Below are 21,405 nucleotides of genomic sequence, written 5' to 3'. Positions count from 1 at the left end.
GTATTTTTAGTAGAGATGGAGTTTCACCTTGTTAGCCAGGATGGTCTCGATCTCCCAAAGTGCTGTGATTACAGGTGTGAGCCAACGCGGCCAGCCAATTTAAATCTATTTTTTTTTTTTTTGAGACGGAGTCTCGCTCTGTCCCCAGGCTGGAGTGCAGTGGCGCAATCTCGGCTCACTGCAAGCTCCGCTTCCCGGGTTCACGCCATTCTCCTGCCTCAGCCTCCCGAGTAGCTGGGACTACAGGCACCCGCCACCGCGCCCGGCTAATTTTTTGTATTTTTTTTTTAGTAGAGACGGGGTTTCACCGTGTTAGCCAGGATGGTCTCGATCTCCTGACCTCGTGATCCGCCCGCCTCGGCCTCCCAAAGTGCTGGGATTACAGGCGTGAGCCACCACGTCCGGCCACCAGTCTGGCCGTTTCTTAAAAAGTTAAATGGTAGCCTGGGCAAAATGGCAAAACCTTGTCTCTACAAAAAATACAAAAAAATTATCTGGGCATGCTGGTGCGTGTCTGTAGTCCCAGCTATTCAGGAGGCTGAGGCAAGAGGATAGATTGAGTTCAGCAGGTCGAGGCTGCAGTGAGCAGTTTGCGCTGCTGCATTCCAGCCTGGGCAACAGAGCGAGACCCTGTCTCAAAAAAAAAGTTAATCATAAACTTAACACATGACCCAGCAGTTCTACCCTTAGGAATCTACCCAAGAGAAATGAAAACATACACCTATGCAAAGACACCTAAACATCTGTAGCAGCATTCTTCAAAATAGACAAAAAACACTGGAACCCTAAATATCCATCAACTGGTGAATTAAGAAACAAAATGTGGCATAACCACACGTGGAATACGACTCAGCAATGAAAAGGAACAAACTACTCTAGACGCTACAGCATGAATGTATCTCAAAAAACATATTGAGTGAAAGAAGCCATAAGCAAAAGACCACATAGCATATTATTCTGTTTATATGAAACATCCAGAAAAGGCAAAGTTAGAGACAGAAAGCAGATCAGTGGTTGCATAGGACTGGAATTGGGAGCTGAATTGACCAGAAACAGGTGGGAAGGACTTACCAGGTTGACGGAAACATTCTGTAACTGGATTGTGGTGATGGTTAGGCAACTGTACAAATGACTGCATTTTCTTTATTTTCTCTTTCTTTCTCTTTCTTTCTTTCTCTTTCTTTCTTTCTTTCTTTTTCTTTCTTTCTTTCTTTTCTTCTTTCTTTCTTTTTAATACAGTCTCACTCTGTCGTCCAGTTGTCCAGGCTGGAGTGCAGTGGTGAGATCTCAGCTCACTGAAACCTCCACCTCCCAGGTTCAAGCGATTCTCCTGCCTCAACCTCTGGAGTAGCTGGGATTACAGGTATGCGCCACCACACCCAGCTAATTTCTGTATTTTTAGTAGAGACAGGGTTTTGCCGAGTTGGCCAGGCTGATTTTAAACTCCTGGCCTCAAGTGATCCGCCCATCTTGGCCTCCCAAAATGCTGGGATTACAGGTGTGAGCCACCATGCCCTGACTGTTTTTTTAAATATATATATATATATAAAAATGAGCCCGGGTGCAGTGGCTCACACCTGTAATCCCAGCACTTTCGGAGGCCGAAGTGGACAGATCACAAGGTCAGGAGTTCGAGATGAGCCTGGCCAACATGGTGAAACCCCATCTCCACTAAAAATAGAAAAATTAGCCCGCGGGGTGGCTGGCATCTGTAATCCCAGCTACTCAGGAGGCTGAGACAGGAGACTCACTTAGGCCGGGAGGCAGAGGTTGCAGTGAGCTGAGATCGCGCCATTGCACTCCAACCTGGGCAACACAGAAAGACTCCGACTCAAAAAAAAAACAAAAAAACAAAATTTAGCCAGGCGTGGTGGCGGGCACCTGTAATCGCAGCTACTAGGGAGGCTGAGGCAGGAGAATCGCTTGAACCCAGGAGACGGAGGTTGCAGTGAGCCGAGATGGCACCACTGCACTCAAGTTTGGGTGACAGAGCGGGACTTCGTCTCAAAAAAAAAAAAAAAAAAAAAAGAAAAAAAGAAAAAAAGAAAGAGAAAAATAGCCTAAAGGGACACTAGAGTGGGTAGCGTGTTAGGATACCATAGTGGTACTGCAGGCAGGGAAAAGGCAGCGAGGACCTGAGCAGCCTCCATTTCCAGAGTTGCAAAATGGGAATAATGACACCAGTCCCCCAGTGAGAGGCTGGATGAGAAGGGGATGCGCAGGAACTGTTGGGGGCACACAGCCTGAAGAGTGTCTACGGTTTTCCAGTGCAGGCAAGAGGCAGTTACAAAAGACTGGAAAAAGGAGTTTAGAGCTTTGGGATCAGAAACACTTGTGTATGTAACTATAGGGAGGTTCCAAATGGCATCAGCGCCGGGCGTGGTGGCTCACACCTGTAATCCCAGCACTTTGGGAGGCCAAGGCGAGCGGATCATTTGAGGTCAGGAGTTCGAGACCAGCCTGGCCAACATGCTGAAACTCTGTCTCTCCTAAAACAAACGAACAAAAAACTGGGCCGGGCGCAGTGACTCATGTCTGTAATTCCAGCACTTTAGCAGGCCGAGGAGGGTGGATCACCTGAGGTCAAGAGTTCGAGACCAGCCTGACTAACATGGTGAACCCTGTCTCTACTAAGAACACAAAATTAGCCGAGTGCGGTGGCACGCGCCTGTAGTCCCAACTACTTGGGAGGCTGAGGCAGAAGAATCGTTTAAACCCCAGAGGCGGAGGTTGCAGTGAGACGAGATCGCGCCATTGCACTCCAGCCTGGGCAACAAGAGTGAAAAGAAAAACAAATGCCATCAGCATGTGAGCGAGAAAATGTCAACTATTTCATACATCAGCCACACCCACTCCCATCCCCAGGATGGTTGCCCCACCGCTTTCTCTTTCTTTTGTAAACTGAAAAGCGCTCTGCAGTCTAAGATAGTCCATTAGAGTAAATGAAGCCGTTAAGTCCGGCGGACATTGGGAGTAGGGAAGCCCGGCACTCCAGGAGACCGGGCCGGGGAAGGAGGGTCTGGACCCGTTCCCCTAAACCCTGCCCCGGGCGCGAGCTCCGGAGCTGCTGTACGAGGTCAAAACGTAGCAGTGGCGGAGGCCTACAGGGGGCGCCTGGACGCCACGCTCGGCCCCGCCCCGCGCCCGAGGCCCCGCCCCGTCACGTGTCCGCTGAGCGCGTCACACCCGGAAGCAGGGGCCGGAGCGGAGCCGGCAGCTATGAGCGGGGAGCCGGGGCAGACGTCCGTAGCGCCCCCTCCCGGGGAGGTCGAGCCTGGGAGTGGGGTCCGCATCATGGTGGAGTACTGGTGAGCGGTCCCGGCTGGAGGACCCCTACCCTGGTCCCGTGGGCCGGACGGAGGTGGGTCCACGGGAGGCCCCACCCCCGAGTCCCCAGCCCAGCCCCATCTCTTCTCCCCAGTGAACCCTGCGGCTTCGAGGCGACCTACCTGGAGCTGGCCAGTGCTGTGAAGGAGCAGTATCCGGGCATCGAGATCGAGTCGCGCCTGGGGGGCACAGGTGAGGCTCACGGAAGACCTGCTGAGTCAGTCTGTACTCTAAATCCCAGCTCTCCCGCTTTCTAGTTCTGACATTGGCTGCTTTATGTAAAGTGCCTGCAGTGCCTGGCACATGGTAAAATGTCCAGCCAACATGAGTTCCCTTTCATATGTCAGGGGGTTCACAGAGGCCTGCGGGGAAAAACCTATTAGACTGCAATCGTGTAGGGTTGGAGGGGAGGGAGTCCTTTATTGAGTGTTGCGAGGGGCACACAGGCAAGGCCTTCCTCAGGTTCCCTGGAGTTGACCCAGAGTTGGGGAATGGCTTAAGGAGCTACAAATGGGTCTTCAGTGGGAGTGGTGGGGGACCCCTTTGAAGGAACTCCTGACTTCTGCCTATGTTCTCAGTGTACCATTTATTTATCTGTTGATTTCTTACCAGGTGCCTTTGAGATAGAGATAAATGGACAGCTGGTGTTCTCCAAGCTGGAGAATGGAGGCTTTCCCTATGAGAAAGATGTGAGTATTTGCAGTGTTGGGAGGACCTCTGGGTCATCCTACCCCAACAGTGCATCATCCTGTCATTCCACATCTCTGTCCTCTAGCTCATTGAGGCCATCCGAAGAGCCAGTAAAGGAGAACCCCTAGAAAAGATCACCAACAGCCGTCCTCCCTGCATCATTCTGTGACTGCACAGGAGTCTGGGTTCCTGCTCTGTTCTGGGATCCAAGCCTTGGTCTCCCTTTGGTCCTGCTGGGAGCTCCCCCTGCCTCTTTCTCCTACTTAGCTCCTTAGCAGAGACCCTGGCCTCCACTTTGCCCTTTTGGGTACAAGGAAGGAATAAAAGATTCCATGGCCTTGGGGGCAGGAGAGAGGCACTCTCCATGGACACTTCCCCAGCCACCTTATACCCCCTTCCCAGGATAAGTGCCCACAAAAGCCTGGTCCACTCTTCACCTCGGTAATACCTGTCTGATGCCACGGTAGATTTTATTTATTTTCCCCAACCCAGGACAATGTCAGCTATTGGCAGTAAAGTGGCACTACAAACACTAATGCTAACTAGTGTGTGTTTTTATATGTCCAATCTGGGAATGTGGGGGGCACAGAAGTCCGGCCAGCCCAGCCTTTGTACCGCCAGGGTGGCTGTGCTGGCTTGGGTGGGCTTCCTGGACAGCTACTCCTTAGGTCAGTGAGCTCCTCTGGCATAGCCAAGGCAAGGAAAATGAGTCCCACAGTAGACCCTGCCTTGTCTTTCGCCCACCCAACCGCCACTCTCCTCACTCACAAGGAGGAAATAACCCCATTCTGGTGAGTGGCCTTAGGAATTCGTTCTAAGAAAGAATGATCTGGTCATCAAAGGGCTCTCAGATCCGAATCCAGCTTCCCGATCCCCCCCAACCCTGAAGCTAGAGAACTGGATGTCAGGCTCCTCATCCAAGCTTTCTGAAGATTCCCAGCCACTCCCTCCAGGAAAAGAGGAGTTGAGTGTAAGGTTAGCAGGAAGGGATGGTGCAGAGCTACCCCCAGACATAGGCTGGTGCCTAACTGTTTTCCAAAATATATTTGCAAATGGAGAAAGTGGGTGTGGAAAAGGACCCCTACATCTGCCTCCCCATACAACACCCATTCTCCCCCTGGGTCTTTATTTCATCTTTAAAAAAACAAAACAAAGTAAAAACTAAACAGAAAAGCACTCTGTACAAGGCCTGGATACTGACACCATTGCTGCTCCTTCCTCATGGGGGGCAGTACTAGGTCTCAGGGACAATCTCTGAATGGGTTGCTCTTGTTCTTAGACACTCCCTGAGGGCCACTTCCCCTCTCAGGCCAGCTTCCCTAAGGCTTTCAGTACGCAGGATCTGGAAGGAAAGGGCCAGGCTGGGCTGTGGCATCCACTGGACCCTAGAGTCTCATTGGGCAGGGCCCCAGAATCCACCAAGACTCCTCAATGCTGTTCCTCTTCCAACTAGGCTGGACCCCTTCCAGCCATCTGGGAACTCAAGCAGGAAGTTTCCTTAGGACAGGTTCCTGGCATGGCAGATTCCTCTGGAAGTGGTCGGAGGGCCCTCCCGCCTCTTAATGCCAGTGGAAGTCAGGCCATCCCTGCTCCCTGAGGACACATCGGGGCTTCTGCGGACTTGGCCTTCTGGTTCACACTGGCACGTCCAGACCCAGGTACTCTGGGTTCTCTGCTGTAGGTGTCCCTTTGAAGGTGCTGGGTGGAGCCCCCTGCTCTGATGGGTCCTGGTCCCAGTAATAGAGGTTGTCGAAGGCTGGGCTGAAGGCAGGAGGAAGGTGGGGCTGAGGGGCAGCTCCTCCCCGGGGTGCCAAGTACTCGGGGTTCTCCACAGTACCCCCAAAGGCAAAAACATCTTTGACAACCCCATTCTTCCCTGGGGAGAGAGTCTTGGGCCTTTCCAGAGTGGCACCGGTAGGTCGGGCAGGAGACAGAGGGCCCTCTTGGGGCGAAGGGGGCTGTGGCCGAACATCTGGCTGGTTCACATATTCTGAAAGGCCAAGAGAAGATGACCAGTTAGGGGAAGGAACCCGGTGTCGCTGCCACTCCCTCTGCCCCCACAGTGGACTCTGGGCTGAGGGTCCTCCCCTCCCCCGCCCATCAGTCTCTCCACTTAGACTGGACTCCATACCGGGCTGGGGGCTGCAGGTCAGGGGGGCAACATAGCCGTCAGTCTCAGAGGGCAGGGGTACCGTGGGGTCCTCACTGTACCGCTGTAGAGGGCTGGGGTCATGTGCAGGGAGGCTTTGCAGCTCCTTGGCTGCCCCCATTCCCAGGTCACCATCAAATACATCAGAGCCAGTCCCTTCGGAGGGTGCCCGTGGAGACCTGGGGGCCTCCTCTTCAGAGGGCTCCAGCCCTAGCGTCAGGTCCCCACCGCCACTCTGGGGACAAGAAACAAAGTCATGATGGGAGTCACTTATGGATCTGGGATGGGGACTCCATGGGAGGTGACAGGGTCACAGGAGAAAAACAGAGGTCACCTTTGGGGTATGACACAGTCACCGTGGAGAGAATGGGGTCACAGAGGTTGGAAGGCAGTAAGAATTTTTTGTAGCGATAATGGGGTCTCCTTGAGAGGTGACAGTTGAGGGAACATCAGAGAAAGGGACCCTAGTCCACCGGGGATGGGGGAGGTAAGCAGACAGCCACACAGTGTGACCGAAGGCACTGACCCTGGTAGATGAGCTGCGGTGCCTGTGGTGGACCATGCCCCCAGTGCCAGGGGCAGGGTCTGGACAGAAGAAGCCCTGCTGGGGTACCAGATACTCCTCAGCATCCACCAGGTCCCCCATGTCATCATCCTCCAGCAATGAGCGGTAGAAGGTGCTGTCCAAGGGACTGGCTGGGCCCAAGTCCTCATTCTGCGGAGGAAGGACAGGTGGGATGGTGACCCCTCCCCAGCCCAGCATGCAGCCTTCCGTGAAGAAGGCTCATGGCAGGTGAGGGGCCTGGCACACAGGACTCATCTCTCCTTCCCACCCTCTGCAGGAGGGTGCTCTTAGCCACAGGCAGGGATAGGGCACAGAGGCCCAGTACCTGGATGACCACAAAGCGCTGGGGGTCCCTGGCCATGCGGGAGAATTCAGACACCAACTCCCGGAATCTCGGCCGACATTCAGAGTCAATCATCCAACCTGGGGCAGGAGGGAGGTCAGCATCTAGTCCTGGGCCCTGTGTGCTTGCTGCCTCTCCCCTCCCACTCCCGCTCCAGTCTGGTCTAGACAGTCCCAAGGGACAGCCCAAAGCCCTTGGTGGTAGAGAAGTAGTACCAGACTCTGGGGGCTTCAGCCAGAACCTTCGGGCATCTCTACTAGTTTCCCTTTTAATTTTTTTTCTTTTTGTTTGCTTTTTTATTTTTTTGAGATGAGGTTTCACTCTGTCGCCCAGGATGGATTTCAGTGGCGCAATCATAGCTTACTGCCACCTTAAACTGGGCTCAAGTGATCTTCCTGCCTCAGACTCTCCCGAGTAGCTGGGACTACAGGCACACACCACCACACCCAGTGAATTTTTTTATTTTTTGTAGAGATAGGGTCTCACTGTGTTGCCCAGTCTGGTCTTGAACTCCTGGCTTCAAGGGATCTTCCCACCTCAGCCTCCCAAAGTACTGGGATTACAGGCATGAGCCACTGTGCCCAGCTTAATATTGTACATAAGGTTCTCTAGTTGTTCCTCAAGAGTGGCTTTGGACTTTGACTGTAAAAGGGATATGAGAAGGTTTTGAGGCTCCTAATATACCAGGGCTCCTGGGTCTACATACATCCTGGTCCCCTTTCATGCCTCTTGGGGGCTTCTCCACCCAGGACCTCCCACCCTTCTCCAGGCAGCCCGCACAGCTCAGCCACGCACATTTGACCATGATCATGTAGACATCAATGGTGCAGATGGGGGGCTGGGGCAGCCGCTCCCCCTTTTCCAGCAGGTCAGGGATCTCCCGGGCTGGGATCCCATCATAAGGTTTGGCCCCAAAAGTCATCAGCTCCCACACAGTCACACCTAAGGCAGAGACAGGGTCAGGAGTGGGAGGGCCAGAGGTTCTGCCCAGGAGTCTGGCATCATGGCAGCAGGGGGGAGGTGTGATGCCAGGAGACAGAATCTACCCAGTCTTTCCCTAATCCTGGGAAGTGCACAGACCCTGCAAGGTGGGGCACAGGCAGCCCCTTCCCTCCCTCCACATGCTGAGGTGGCCCCATAATTCTCCCCATCCCAGCTCTCATCCTCCCTCCAGCCATGACTCCTCACCCACCCCTCCCAACACTCCCCACCACACACCATAACTCCACACATCACTCTGGTGGGTGAACCGCCGTCGGAGAATGGACTCCAGCGCCATCCACTTGATGGGCACCTGGGAGGGCAGAAGAGGAAGTCCTCCAACTGTGTGTGGTGGGGAGGTGGCCACTCAGAGTTCTCCCAGGGACCAGACCCCACTCCACCCAGCTTCCTCTGCTCCTTCACCTAACCTTGCCCCCATCTGCATGGTACTCTGTCTCGTCAATGTCCAGCAGCCGAGCCAGCCCAAAGTCTGTAATTTTGACATGGTTGGGACTCTTGACCAGCACGTTCCGAGCAGCCAAGTCCCTGTGTACGAGCCGCACATCCTCCAGGTAGCTCATCCCCTGGAATGGGAAGCACCCATGTAGACCTTCTGGGAGGGCCTGGCCCTGGTCATATGCCCAGGAAGAGTCCCCATCCTAGCCCCTTGTGGACATAGGGGCTTGCTCCAAAGGGACCTGCAAAGAGCCCAGGTGCCCTAAGTGCATACCTTGGCAATCTGCATACACCAGTTCAGTAGGTCCTGGGAGCCCAGGCGTCCGCGGTTTTCCCGGACATGGTCTAAGAGGCAGCCATAGGGCATAAGCTGTGTCACCAGCTGCACTGTGGATGTCAGGCAGATGCCCAGGAGGCGGGAGACATATGGGGAGCCCACACCAGCCATCACGTATGCTTCCTGGGGACAAGGGTACACTGAGAGGGTATGGGAGACCTCACACCCCCAAACACCACACAGCCTCCCAACCATCACACAGCCTCCCGACCACCACACACCCCCAAACACCACACACCCCCAAACACCACACAGCCTCCCAACCACCACACAGCCTCCCGACCACCACACAGCCTCCCGACCACTATACAGCCTCCCGACCATCACACAGTCTCCCGACCACTATACAGCCTCCTGACCACCATAAACCACAGCCGGGGCGCACAGCCTGTGAATGCCCAAAGTACCAGCCTGGCCAACATGGTGAAACCCCGTCTCTACTAAAAATACAAAAATTAGGCCGGGCACGGTGGCTCACGCCTGTAATCCCAGCACTTTGGGAGGCCGAGGCGGGCGGATCACGAGGTCAGGAGTTTGAGACCAGCCTGGCCAACATGGCAAAACCCCATCTCTACTAAAAATACAAAAATTAGCCGGGCGTGATGGCTCACACCTATAATCCCAGTTACTCAGGAGACTGAGGGAGGAGAATCGCTTTAACCTGGGAGGCTGAGCCAAGACCGCGCCATTTCACTCCAGCCTGGGTGACAGAGTGAGACTCTGTCTCAAAAAAAAACAAAACAAAACAAAAAGAAACCGGCAGGTGCTTGTAATTCCAGCTACTCAGGAGCCTAAGGCATGAAAATCGCTTGAGCCCAGGAGGTGGAGGTTTGCAGTGAGCTGAGATCAGGCCACTGCACTCCAGCCTGGGTGACACAGCAAGGCTCCGTCTCCAAAAAATAGTCTAGGTTTGCGGGAGTCATATCTCCCCAAACCCCAATGAAGAGAGACCAGAGCCCAGACCTGCAGCCAGGGGGTCCTTCCTGTCCTCCCAGCAGAAGAGGGTAGAGGGGCTTACGTCTAAGATTTCTTTGTTGGCTTTGGGGGATGTATTTTCCCTCAACACTTTGATGGCCACTGGAATTTTCACATTCTCCCCATCAGGGATCCAGATGCCCTGGGCAGAAAGAAGAGGATATGAGTGAGAAGAGCGTGGGCTGGATCCTACCTGCCTTCCAGGAGATCATTACTTGTGCTCCAACATCCTTCCCCACCCTGGGGCTTGGTCCCATTCCCTTCTTCTCCGCTGTAACTGCCCTCCCGCAAATACTGCCTCCGGCTCTTGCCCCTCCCATCGGAACTGCCGACCACACCCCTCCAGGCACCGCCCCCACCCTCTGGGGCCGCCCACCCCAGGACCTGGCGCTGACCTTGTAGACTGTGCCAAAAGCTCCAGATCCAAGCACCTTCACCTTCCTCAGCTCCGTCTCTTTCAGGATCCGCATCTGCGCCTGGTTGGGCATCGCTCCACTCGGTGTCAGTGGCTCCACCAGCTGGGGTGAGGGGGTGGTGGGTCAGTGCTGGGAGCCAGTGCAGACCCCACGCGGGCTGGCAGGCCTTCACCCCGCCTCACCTCCGTTTCCTGCAGTAGCCTCCGCATCGTGTACTTCCGGATCTTCTGCTGCCGTCGCTTGATGAGGATTCCAAAGACCACCCCCAAGACCACGACCAGTAGAATGCCCACCACAGCAGAGATGATGGACGTCAGAGGGCTGGGGGCGGAGCCAGGGTCAGGGATTGAGGGCTAATTTGGGGTGGGAGGGACAAAGTGGGCCCACGGGGGACATGAAGAAGGTGTTTGGCATTCGGAAAGGGAAGTCGGAAGGGTGACCCACAGGCTTGGACCCTCTCCTACTCTAAACCTGCCTTGGCTCCCCACTGCCTCCACAATAAAGTCCAAACTCCTTGTAGGCAATCAGAGCCCTCTCTGCATCTCCAGATTCTCTATACTTTTGGCCTTGGCTCTGCCTTAGGGCTCCAACACTTTATGGTGTAAAAATCACTAAGGACGCTGGGCGCGGTGGCTCATGCCTGGAATCCCAGCACTTTGGGAGGCTGAGGCGGGTGGATCACAAGGTCAGGAGTTCGAGACCGGCCTGGCCAACATAGTGAAATCCCGTCTCTACTAAAAATACACACACACAAAAATTAGCTGGGCGTGGTGTGAGTGCCTGTAATCCCAGCTGCTTGGGAGACTGAGGCAGGAGAATCACTTGAACCCAGGAGACGGAGGTTGCAGTGAGCCGAGATTGCACCACTGCACTACAGCCTGGGCAACAGTAAGAGACTCCATCTCAAAAAAAAAAAAAAAAAAAATCACTAAGGAGACTGTTAATACACATATCCCTCAACACCATGGGGCCACATCCTGATAAACCAATTGTAAGTTGAAACTGAAAATGCATTTAAGACACCTAGCCTGACTCACACGTGCTCAGAACATTTACACTGCCAACAGCTTACAGTTGGGCAGAATCATCTGACACAAAGCCTATTTTATAATAAACTGTTAAATAGTTTGTGTTATTTATTTATTTATTTAGTTTTGAGACAGGGCCTTCCTGTGTTGCCCAGGCTGAGTGCAGTGGTGAGATCATGGCCCACTGCAGCCTTGACCTCCGGGCTCAAGCAATCCTTCCACCTCAGCTGCCCAAGTAGTTGGGACTACAGACACACGCCACCACATTCGGCTAGTTTTTTTATTTTTTTTGTAGAAATGGGGTCTCACCGTGTTGCCCAGGCTGGTCTTGAGCTTCTGACCTCAAAGGATCCTCCCACCTTGGCCTCCCAAAGTGCTGGGATTACAGGTGTGAGCTACTGTGCCTGGCTATGTAATTTATTGAATACTGAAAGTAGGGCTGGGCACAGTGGCTTGAGGTTGAGGTGGGCAGATCACCTGAGGTCGAGAGTTCGAGACCAGTCTGACTAACATGGAGAAACCCCATCTCTACTAAAAATACAAAATTAGCCAGGCATGGTGGTGCATGCCTGTAATCCCAGCTACTCTGGAGGCTGAGGAGGAGAATCACTTGAACCTGGGAGGTGGAGGTTGCGGTGAGCCAAGATTGTGCCATTGCACTCCAGTCTGGGCAACAACAGCGAAACGTCTCAAAAAAAAAAAAAAAAAAAAGTGAAAAACAGAATGGCTGTATGGGTATTCAAGGTACGGTTTTTACTGAATGTATATTATTGCTTTCCCACCATTGTAAAGTCAAAAAATCCTAAGTAATATCATCGCAAATCAGGGACCATCTGTATGCATACAATTTTGGGGCCCCACCCCCAGAGATTCTGACTGCTGCATGGGTACAGGAATGTACACCCGATGATTCTGATGTTCTAGCCAAAATTTCCACCCACAGGTCATGATTTTCCACACCTCCCAGTGTCTGCATAGGCTGTCCCTTCAGCCTGGACCACCATTTCTCCACAGGGTCATCTTTTAAGACTTGGCTTGGCCAAGCGTGGCTCACGCCTGTAATCCCAGCACTTTGGGAGACCAAGGCAGGTGGATCACCTGAGGTCAGCAGTTCAAGACCAGCCTGGCCAACATGGCGAAACCCTGTCTCTACTAAAAATACAAAAATTAGCCGGGCATGATGGTGCATGCCTGTAATCCCAGCTACTACAGGGGCTTAGACAGGAGGATTGCTTGAACCTGGGAGGTAGAGGTTGCAGTGAGCCAAGATCGTGCCATTGCACTGGGGCCTGGGCAACAGAGCAAGACTCCATCTAAAAAAAAAAAAAGACTCAGCTCATTGCCAGGAGTGGTGGCTCATGCCTGTAATCCCAACACTTTGGGAGGCCAAAACAGGAAGATCACTTAAGCCCACGAGTTTGAGACCAGCTTGGGCAACATCGTGAGATCCTGTCTATACAAAAAAAATTTTTTAATTAGCCAGGTGTGGTGGCACGCTCCCATAGTCCCAGCTGCCGCAGCAGGGTCACTTGAGCCCAGGAGGCCAAGGCTGCAGTGCCCCTGTGATTGCACCACCACATTCAAGCCTGGACAACAGAGCAAGACCCTGTCTCAATCACTCAATAAAAAGATAGCGTATCTGGCTGGGCACGGTGGCTAACATCTGTAATCCCAGCACTTTGGCAGGCTGAGGTGGGTGGATCTCAAGGTCAAGAGATCGAGACAATCCTGGCCAACAAGGTGAAACCCCGTCTCTACTAAAAATATAAAAATTAGCTGGGTGTGGTGGCACGTGCCTGTAATTCCAGCTACTCAGGAGCCTCAGGCCAGGAGGCAGAGGTTGCAGTGAAATGAGATGGCACCACTGTACTCCAGCCTGCCGACAGAGTGAGACTCCGTCTCAAAAAAAAAAAAAGAAAGATAGTGCATCCTGGGATAGATGGAGCTCCTGGATGTTGATCCAATATTCTTGTCATCCTGTCCTCTCTGCACCCCCTTGCTTAGCACAAGGTCTGGCACATACCAAGCCTGTAACACATACTCATTTCACGGACAGATGATTGCCTAAGACAAAGACTCCAGTCTGTTTTTCTACCCAAAGTCCTTCCCAAAGGTCCCCACTGCCCAGACAGTCAAGTCCTACCCTATGGCTTGGGTTCAGGGCCTCTGGCCTCCAGGTCGGACCCCACCCTGACTCTAATGACCCCCTTACACCTGTGCTTACTCAACAGCCCCCGACAGCAGAACTTTGAAGACATCCTGGATTTCCTGATGCCTCCCCCTCCAGTGTCACCTGGCACCCCAATGCTTTCTACCTAAATGCAAGTGCAATTCCTGCTCCTCTCTCAAAGCCTGGCTCAAATACCACCTCCTCCTTGAAGCCTCCCGCCATCCCCAGTTAAGAGTTTATCGCTCCTTCAGCGGTGCGGCTGCACTCTTCTCTGCCTCCCTTGACTTCCAAGGAATTGAACTTTGCCCGTGTCCCTCACAGGGCATCAAGTTACTCCAGGGTGGGGAGGGACTGGGTTTTCTAGCCATCTTTCCCTGCGGTCCCCTCCCCTCAGTTTCGGAGCAGGTCCTCTGTCACTTGTTGAAGTGGAAAATGACAGGAGGTTCCACAGTGGAAGAGTGAGTAGGAAGGGACATATGTCAGGGGGTCCCCTCCCTACAGCAGTGACCACCCAGCATCCAGTGGGGGAGTGAAGGGCAACGAGGGGTACATCCTGGGGTCGAAGCCAACCTGGCTCTCTGCTCGGCGGGGCAGCCCTTGTCATCCAGGTCCACACAGCTGCAGGAGAAAGAGTCTCATCAACAATTCTGGGAACCACCCTCTTGGAAACCGCCGTTCCAGTCTCACAACAAACCCGGGAGGGGTGTGGCTGGGTCATTATCCCCATTTGACAAAGGTAGAAACTGGGCTCAAGGCCATCAGTGCTCCTTCTACCACCCCACAAGGAGACTCCTTCTCCAGCCAAGGAACCCGCATGCCCCTCTCCCCTGCAGCGCCTTGTGGTGGGTAGGAAGCAGGGAGGGGCACCCAGGAAAGCAAGTCCGGGAGCTCAACTATTCCCTCCATAGAAGAATCCCAGGGTAAACTGATACGACTTCTCCAGAGAACAGTTTGGCAACACCTATGAAATATTATCTGTGATGCGGCAGATCCTCCTCTGAATATAGACCGTACATATTGCTTGCAAATGCTTTTTTCACTTAACAGAATCTTGCAATGTTTTTCCATGTTCTAATACCGTGATCTGGATCTCGGATCCCTATGGATCTGGACCCATATTCTCTCTCTCTCTCTCTTTTTTTTTTTTTTTTTTTTTTTTTTGAGACGGAGTCTTGCTCTGTCGCCCGGGCTGGAATGCAGTGGCCGGATCTCAGCTCACTGCAAGCTCCGCCTCCCGGGTTTACGCCATTCTCCTGCCTCAGCCTCCCATTAGCTGGGACTACAGGCGCCCGCCACCTCGCCCGGCTAGTTTTTTTGTATTTTTTAGTAGAGACGTGGTTTCACCGTGTTAGCCAGGATGGTCTCGATCTCCTGACCTCGTGATCCGCCCGTCTCGGCCTCCCAAAGTGCTGGGATTACAGGCTTGAGCCACCGCCCCTGGCCTCTCTTTTTTTTTTTTTTTTCTTTTTTTTCTCGAGACGGAGTTTCGCTCTGTTGTCCAGGTTGGAGTGCACTGGTGCAATCTTGGCTCACCGCAACCTCCGCCGCCCAGGTTCAAGCAATTCTTCCGTCTCAACTTCTCAAATAGCTGGGATTACAGGTGCCCACCACCACGCCCGGCTAATTTTTGTATTTTTAGTAGAGATGGGGTTTTGCCATGTCGGCCAGGCTGGTCTTGAACTCCTGACCTCAGGTGATCGGCCTGCCTCGGCCTCCCAAAGTGCTGGGATTATAGGCGTGAGCCACTGCGCCCAGCCCGGACCCATATTCTTTTAATTTTTCTCATTTAGTTGTCTTTAAATTGAAACGCATGAATACATCCTTGTGATAAACATTGCCAACACTACATACCCTAAAAATGCCAATGCGTGGACACTAGGGGGCGTACAGAAGAAGGCTCACTTGTGTATGAAGCTCAATTGCAATAAACTGCAAAAACAGGGAAACAAGCTCAATATCCCTCAAAAACAAAGTAAAATTACATCCATGTTACAGGTTGAGTAATTAAAAAAAAATAAAGATGGTAGATCTGTCTGTACTCATAAGAAAGGATACCTCAAGTCGGAGGGAAAGTGCAGAACAGTATGAAGAGAATGATCCCATTTACATTACAAAATGTACACGCACACACATCTGATGACAAGTGGAACTATATGAAATTGCTGTTTCTTGACCTTTTTTTTTTTTTTTTTTGAGACAAGAGTCTTGTTCTGTCGCCCAGGCTGGAGTGCAGTGGCACAATCTAGGCTCATTGCAACCTCCACCTCACGGGTTTTCTCCTACCTCAGCCTCCCAAGTAGCTGGGATTTCAGGTGTGCATCACCACACCCGGCTAATTTTTGTATTTTTAGTAGAGACAGGGTGTCGCTATGCTGGCCAGATTGATCTCGAACTCCTGATCTCAAGTGATCCGCCTGCCTCAGCCTCCCAAAGTGCTGGGATTACAGGTGTGAGTCACCGCGTGCCCAGGTTCTTGACCATTTGTGGTTTACACAAACAGCAATCTTCTTTGACTCAACCTAATATAAATGTAGTATGTACACTATATAAGTGTGCAGAAAAGAGCCCAGAAGGATGAACACACAAGTCAATGCAGTGGTTCTCCCAGCCGACAGGAGAGACTGGGTGGACAGGGAGTTGAGTGAAAGGGCACGTTGGTTTTGTACCACTTATACTTTTATGTTACTGAAAATGTTTATCACAAGGATGTATTCATGTGTTTCATGTGTAAAGACAATTAAATAAGAAAAATTAAAAGAATAAAGGTAGATCGCCATGTTAGAACACAGAGAAACATTTCAAGGTCCTGGAAAGTGAGAAAAAGCAATTTGCAAACAATATGTATGATCTATGATTCTATTTGGTAAAAAGAAATATATGACTGGGCATGGTGGCTCACCCCTGTAATCCCAACACTTTGGGAGGCCGAGGCTGGCAGATCACCTGAGGTCAGGGGTTCAAGACCAGACTGGCCAACATGGTGAAACCCCATCTACTGAAAATACAAAAATTAGCTAGGCAAGGTAGCATGTTCCTGTAATCCCAGCTACTCAGGAGGCCAAGGCAGGAGAATTGCTTGAACCCAGGAGGTGGAGGCTGCAGTGAGCCAAGACTGCACCACTGCACTCCAGCCTGGGTGACAGAGTGAGACTCCGTCTAAAAAATATATATGTGTGTGTGTGTGTGTGTGTGTGTGTGTGTGTGTGTGTGTGTGTTAGAATGTGCACAGATAAAAATAACTGGAAAATAATATTAATATATGTTAACTTATATATACATATTAGAATGTGCACAGACAAAAATAACTAGAGGAAAATATTTCAAATTATTAACAGTGGGGATAGAACTGCTAGGGCATTAATTTATATTTCATGTTTTAATTTTACCATTTTAACAATGTGTTATTTTTATTTTTATTTTTTTTGAGATGGAGTCTTGTTCTGTCGCCTAGGCTGGAGTGCAGTGGCGCAGTCTCAGCTCCCTACAAGCTCCGCCTCCTGAGTTCACGCCATTCTCCTGCCTCAGCCTGCCGAGTAGCTGGGATTACAGGTGCCCACCACCACACCCGGCTAATTTTTTATATTATTTAGTAGAGACGGGGTTTCACCGTGTTAGCCAGGCTGGTCTCAAACTCCTGACCTCAGGTCATCTGTCCGCCTCGGCCTCCTAAAGTGCTGGGATTACAGGCGTGAGCCACCGCGCCCGGCCCCAACAATGTGTTATTTTTGCCATCAGAAACAAGATATGATAAAGGGAGAGTTGGTCCCCTTTTATAGTAAGAACCCCAGAGAGACCCCTGAAAGGAAAGTTCTCCTTTCTGCAGAAAAGACCCTCGGACTCACGAGTGGGTGCAGTTGATGGGGCAAGGCTGGCACGTGCCCTCCTCATCTGGAAACTTCCAGATGGGCATGTAGGAGAGGTCAGGTTTCACACCGCTGGGGCAGCGGGCCACGCAGAAGGGAGGGTCCTTATAGTGGGCACAGGCCACACACTGGTCAGCCTCCTGGGAGGGGCAGAAAAGGTTTGTGGGGGGCTGGCACTGACACCCCCAGGGCAGTAGGATCAGGCCCTTAGTTGGGTCCCCTTTGTGCTTCCCAAGGCCACCCAGCAGCAATTTTCACCACGCTCCTGGGACAAACGCCCTTGCTCTTCACCCAGTCTCTGTGGACCCTCCCTCGGGGCCCTCCTCCAAGCTTGATCCTGGGCGGGGACTTGAGCCAGAGAATGGGAGGCACCCAGAGAAGAAAACGCATTACCTAAGGTGTAACAGTGAGTAACAACAGTCACTGCTGCATAGAAAGCCTTTCCCGGGCTTCACTGTGCCAAGCCCTGTTTAATTTCATTCTCGCCACACCCCAGCAAGGTAGGTACTATTACAATACCCATTTTAGGAATAAAACACCAAGGTTGGAAGCAGGACCTGGGTCTGAATCCAGGTAGTCTGACGCCTGAGCCCGCAGGGCTAACCACCCTAGCACAGCCACAGCCACAGCCACAAACGCAGACCTCCTTAGAACCTTTTCATAGTCTGAAGGGCCCCAGGGTCCCCCGGGCCCCCTTTCCTGCCACTCTGCTGCTGTTCGGGTCTGAGTGCTGAGCCCTATCCAGGGATATTTTACCAGACAGCACACCCTGCCGCGTCTCGCCATCCTGCCAAGTCCCTGGCAATCCCCCTCGCTGCCCTCCTCCACCCAGCTCTGAGCCCGCCAGCAGCTCACCGGTCCAAAACAGGTCACTGAGCCATTCTGGGGCTGACACTCAGGGTGGCATGGCAAACAGTGTCTGGCATTCACATACTCCCTGGGGAGCCTGAGAGAAAGGACAGTGGTGAGGGGGTCTGAGAGGAGCCCCATGCACCCCTCCAGCCACCCCTCTCCTCCGCCCCTCATACCCCTGCAGTACTCGGCATTCCTCCACGCACTCCTGGCCCCGAAGGAACTGGCTGCAGTTGACACACTGGGTGGGCCCTGGACCCCAGCAGTGCCCTCGGGCGCACAGCTGGTGGCAGGCCAGGCCCTCGCCCACTGCAGTGAGGAGGAAGGGACCGCAGGGGACTTTTAGGGGAGGCCCCAGGTCCAAGTGAACCAGGGAACTGGCTGTGGGCATGGCTCTGGGCTGGAGGAGTGGGGACAGGTGGGGCCTATGTAGGGAGAGGAAGAGTTCTGAGATTTCAGAAACAGAGGGGAAGGGAAGGATGCCAAGGCAGGTAGGACCCAGCTAGAGAAGCCATGCCAAGAGGCCAAGCCAGCCAGAGCTGCGCTGAGTCACGAAGGGTGCACAGGGACAGGCAGTCTGCACAAGTCCAAGAACGCTGGTGCCAGGACCCCGTGGGCACTCCTGTGTGCTGGCAGATGGGGAGCACACACACTAGGCTCCCTGTCTTACCACACTCGTCCTCTGGCCGGTTGGCAGTGTGGAGCAGGGCTTGGTGCGGGTTCCGGAAAAGCTGGTCCCAGGGTACCGTGTGCACGAAGCAGAGGCGGGTGTTATGGTGGATGAGGGCCAGTCCACTGCCCAGTTCCCTCAGCGAGCGCAGCCCCAGCCAGCTGATGCCCAGCCCTTGCAGGGTCAGTGAGTAGGCGCCACTATGGGAGAAAGGTGGGCACCTTACCACGGACCCCCTCCCGGACAGCAAAGGCTACTCTCATCTTCCTCCACCCCCAGCACACTCTGCAGACTTCATGGAAACCTTCGTGGAAAGGTTACTGCTATGTCCCAGGGGAACAGGAATACTCCCTCAGGCCCAAAGCTTCCCACAGGGACTCCTCCCTGGGACTCCTCTCCATCAGGCCACCTCTTTCCCAGTACTCACTTGTGCAGAATTCGTCCCCGGATTACTTGCAGGTTCTGGAGGATGCTAAGGTCAGGCAGGCTGTCTGGCCATGCTGAGATGTATAGGTAACCTGCAGGCAGAGGGTGAGATTAGGGGAGTGGGGACAGGACAAGGACTCCCAACCCCGGCAGAGCAGGATGCAGAGACAGAGCCCACCTGTGATCTCTTCCAGAGTCTCAAACACTCGGAGCTGCTCCGGCTGGAGCGGGGCGGTGTTAGAGGCTGGGTCGCTGGAGGGATCAGGAGAGAAGTCAGCAGGGCCAGGAACAGGGTGGACATCACTCCCAACACTGGCCGTGCCAGCCACTCCCCACCGTGAATGCCTTCACTCAAACCCTTTGCCCATCGAGCCCAGCTGTTCCCATCCTGGGCTTCAAAGCCCAGGCCTTAGTTTGGCAACATCTATCAAAACAGTATTTATATCCTTTGATCTAGAAACCTTATTTCTGCCCGGGCACAGTGGCTCACACCTATAATCCCAGCACTTTGGGAGGCTGAGGCAGGCAGATCACAGGTCAAGAGATGGAGACTATCCTGGCCAACATGGTGAAACCCCATCTCTACTATAAATACAAAAATTAGCTGGGTGTGTTGCCGCGCATCTATAGTCCCAGTTACTCGAGAGGCTGAGACAGGAGAATCGCTTGAACCTGGGAGGCAGAGGTTGCAGTGAGCCGAGATCACACCACTGCACACCAGCCTGGAGATGGAGCAAGACTCCGTCTCAAAAAAGAAAAAAAAAAGAAATCTTATTTCTAGGAATGTGGCCTAGGGAGACACTGGCCCAGAGCCACATACAAGGTGGAACTGTGTGTAAGAATGAAAATGGAACATGATCTAAATGTCTATTAGTAAATAGGGGAGCTGTTAAATGAAACCCTGAGCCACCCAGCCACATAATAAAAACCAACATTTAGGAGCACTTAGTATCTGCCAGGCACTGTTCTAAGAGCTTTACAAATACTAACTCATTCAAATTTTATAATCATCTGGCCAGGCGTGGTGGTATAACCATCTTACGAGGTTGGGACTATTTTTGCCTCACTTTACAGATGAAGAAACTGAGGCACAGCACAAGAGTCACATGCCTAGTAAGTGGTAGAGCCGGGTTTCAAACCCAGGCAGTCTGACTCCCAAGTCTGCGTTCTTAGTTGCCTCTCCTTGCTGCCGTCTGCTCTGCAGCTGTTGAAAGAACGAGGCGGTTTGGCAGGAACTGTCATGACCGGCTCTCAAAGCAAGGTTCACACAGGTGCTCCTCATATGCTCCCATTTACAGAAACAAAGCTCCCCACCAAAACGATAAAAACCACACTTCACTGTGTGTGTGTCTACAGATGCATAAACAGTCTAGGTGAACACATGCACTGCTAACCATGGTCACCTCTGGAAAGGAGAGAAGGGGAGTGGAGGTAAAGGAAGTGTGAAAGATATTTTTTTTTTTTTTGAGACAGGATCTTTCTGTCACCCAGGCTGGAGTATGGTGGCATGATCTCAACCCACTGTAGCCTCCACCTCCCAGGCTCAGGTGATTCTCCCACCTCAGTCTCCCTGGTAGCTGAGACTACAGGTGCGTACCACCATGCCTGGCAAATTTTTTGTGTTTTCTGTAGAGATGGGATCTCACTATGTTGTCCACGCTGGTCTTGAACTCCTGGACTCAGGCAATCTTCCTGCTTCAGGCTCCCAAAGTGCTGGGATTACAGGTGTGCACCACCGCGCCTGACCCCCCCCCCCTTTTTTTTTTTTTTTTTGAGACAGGGTCTCACTCTGTCGCCCAGACTGGAATGCAGTGGCAAAATTATCTCAGCTCACTGCAACCTCCACCTCCCGAGTTCATGCGATTCTCCTGCCTCAGCCTCCCAAGTAGCTGGGACTACAGGCACATGCCACCAAGCCTGGCTAATTTTTTGTATTTTTAGTAGAGATGGGGTTTTACCATGTTGGCCAGGCTGGTCTTGTACTTCTGACCTCAGGTGATCTGCCTGCCTCAGCCTCCCAAAGTGCTGGGATTACAGGCATGAGCCACCATGCCTGGCCCCAATTCATTTTTTATTGAAGTATAACTTATATACAATAAAATGCGCCAGGCGTGGTGGCTCATGCCTGTAATCCCAGCAGTTTGGGAGGCTGAGGCA

At 52.6% G+C, this 21,405-nt stretch overlaps 2 protein-coding genes across 5 annotated transcripts in view; one reads left to right on the top strand and one right to left on the bottom strand.

Moving 5' to 3' along the window:
• Nucleotides 1-3,156: 3,156 nt before the first annotated feature.
• On the top strand, nucleotides 3,157-4,554 carry MIEN1 (migration and invasion enhancer 1). Of its 2 annotated transcripts, XM_017869259.1 has the most exons (4): nucleotides 3,157-3,308; nucleotides 3,422-3,519; nucleotides 3,940-4,016; nucleotides 4,103-4,554. In XM_017869259.1, exons 1-4 carry the CDS (start codon nucleotides 3,220-3,222, stop codon nucleotides 4,184-4,186), a joined length of 348 nt encoding a protein of 115 aa, XP_017724748.1. In that variant the 5' UTR covers nucleotides 3,157-3,219; the 3' UTR covers nucleotides 4,187-4,554. The 2 variants fall into 2 exon arrangements, with proteins under 2 accessions (XP_017724748.1, XP_017724747.1); XM_017869258.1 differs by having other exon boundaries at nucleotides 3,163-3,308; nucleotides 3,940-4,553.
• A 491-nt stretch (nucleotides 4,555-5,045) lies between these two features.
• Nucleotides 5,046-21,405, bottom strand: part of ERBB2 (erb-b2 receptor tyrosine kinase 2) — a 33,100-nt gene continuing 16,740 nt past the window's right edge. For 2 of the 3 annotated variants that reach the window (XM_017869251.1, XM_017869252.1), the window contains exons 10-27: nucleotides 19,427-19,500; nucleotides 19,250-19,340; nucleotides 18,823-19,022; nucleotides 18,329-18,461; nucleotides 18,156-18,246; nucleotides 17,280-17,440; nucleotides 14,008-14,055; nucleotides 10,422-10,560; nucleotides 10,219-10,341; nucleotides 9,867-9,965; nucleotides 8,786-8,971; nucleotides 8,484-8,639; nucleotides 8,293-8,368; nucleotides 7,870-8,016; nucleotides 7,057-7,154; nucleotides 6,693-6,881; nucleotides 6,149-6,401; nucleotides 5,046-6,007 (exon numbers count right to left, since the gene is read on the bottom strand). In XM_017869251.1, the coding sequence (XP_017724740.1) occupies nucleotides 5,652-6,007; nucleotides 6,149-6,401; nucleotides 6,693-6,881; nucleotides 7,057-7,154; nucleotides 7,870-8,016; nucleotides 8,293-8,368; nucleotides 8,484-8,639; nucleotides 8,786-8,971; nucleotides 9,867-9,965; nucleotides 10,219-10,341; nucleotides 10,422-10,560; nucleotides 14,008-14,055; nucleotides 17,280-17,440; nucleotides 18,156-18,246; nucleotides 18,329-18,461; nucleotides 18,823-19,022; nucleotides 19,250-19,340; nucleotides 19,427-19,500 (2,620 nt within the window). In that variant the 3' untranslated portion in view covers nucleotides 5,046-5,651. The remainder of the gene's footprint in view (nucleotides 6,008-6,148; nucleotides 6,402-6,692; nucleotides 6,882-7,056; nucleotides 7,155-7,869; nucleotides 8,017-8,292; nucleotides 8,369-8,483; nucleotides 8,640-8,785; nucleotides 8,972-9,866; nucleotides 9,966-10,218; nucleotides 10,342-10,421; nucleotides 10,561-14,007; nucleotides 14,056-17,279; nucleotides 17,441-18,155; nucleotides 18,247-18,328; nucleotides 18,462-18,822; nucleotides 19,023-19,249; nucleotides 19,341-19,426; nucleotides 19,501-21,405) is intronic. The other variant, XM_017869253.1, reaches the window with a different exon arrangement.

The sequence above is a fragment of the Rhinopithecus bieti genome, unplaced genomic scaffold, assembly GCF_001698545.2.
Source record: "Rhinopithecus bieti isolate Rb0 unplaced genomic scaffold, ASM169854v2 scaffold_5019, whole genome shotgun sequence".
In the NCBI taxonomy this organism is placed as follows: Eukaryota; Metazoa; Chordata; class Mammalia; order Primates; family Cercopithecidae; genus Rhinopithecus; species Rhinopithecus bieti.
The sequence above is the reverse complement of the archived record's forward strand: the minus strand, read 5'-3'. Positions and strand labels throughout refer to the sequence as shown.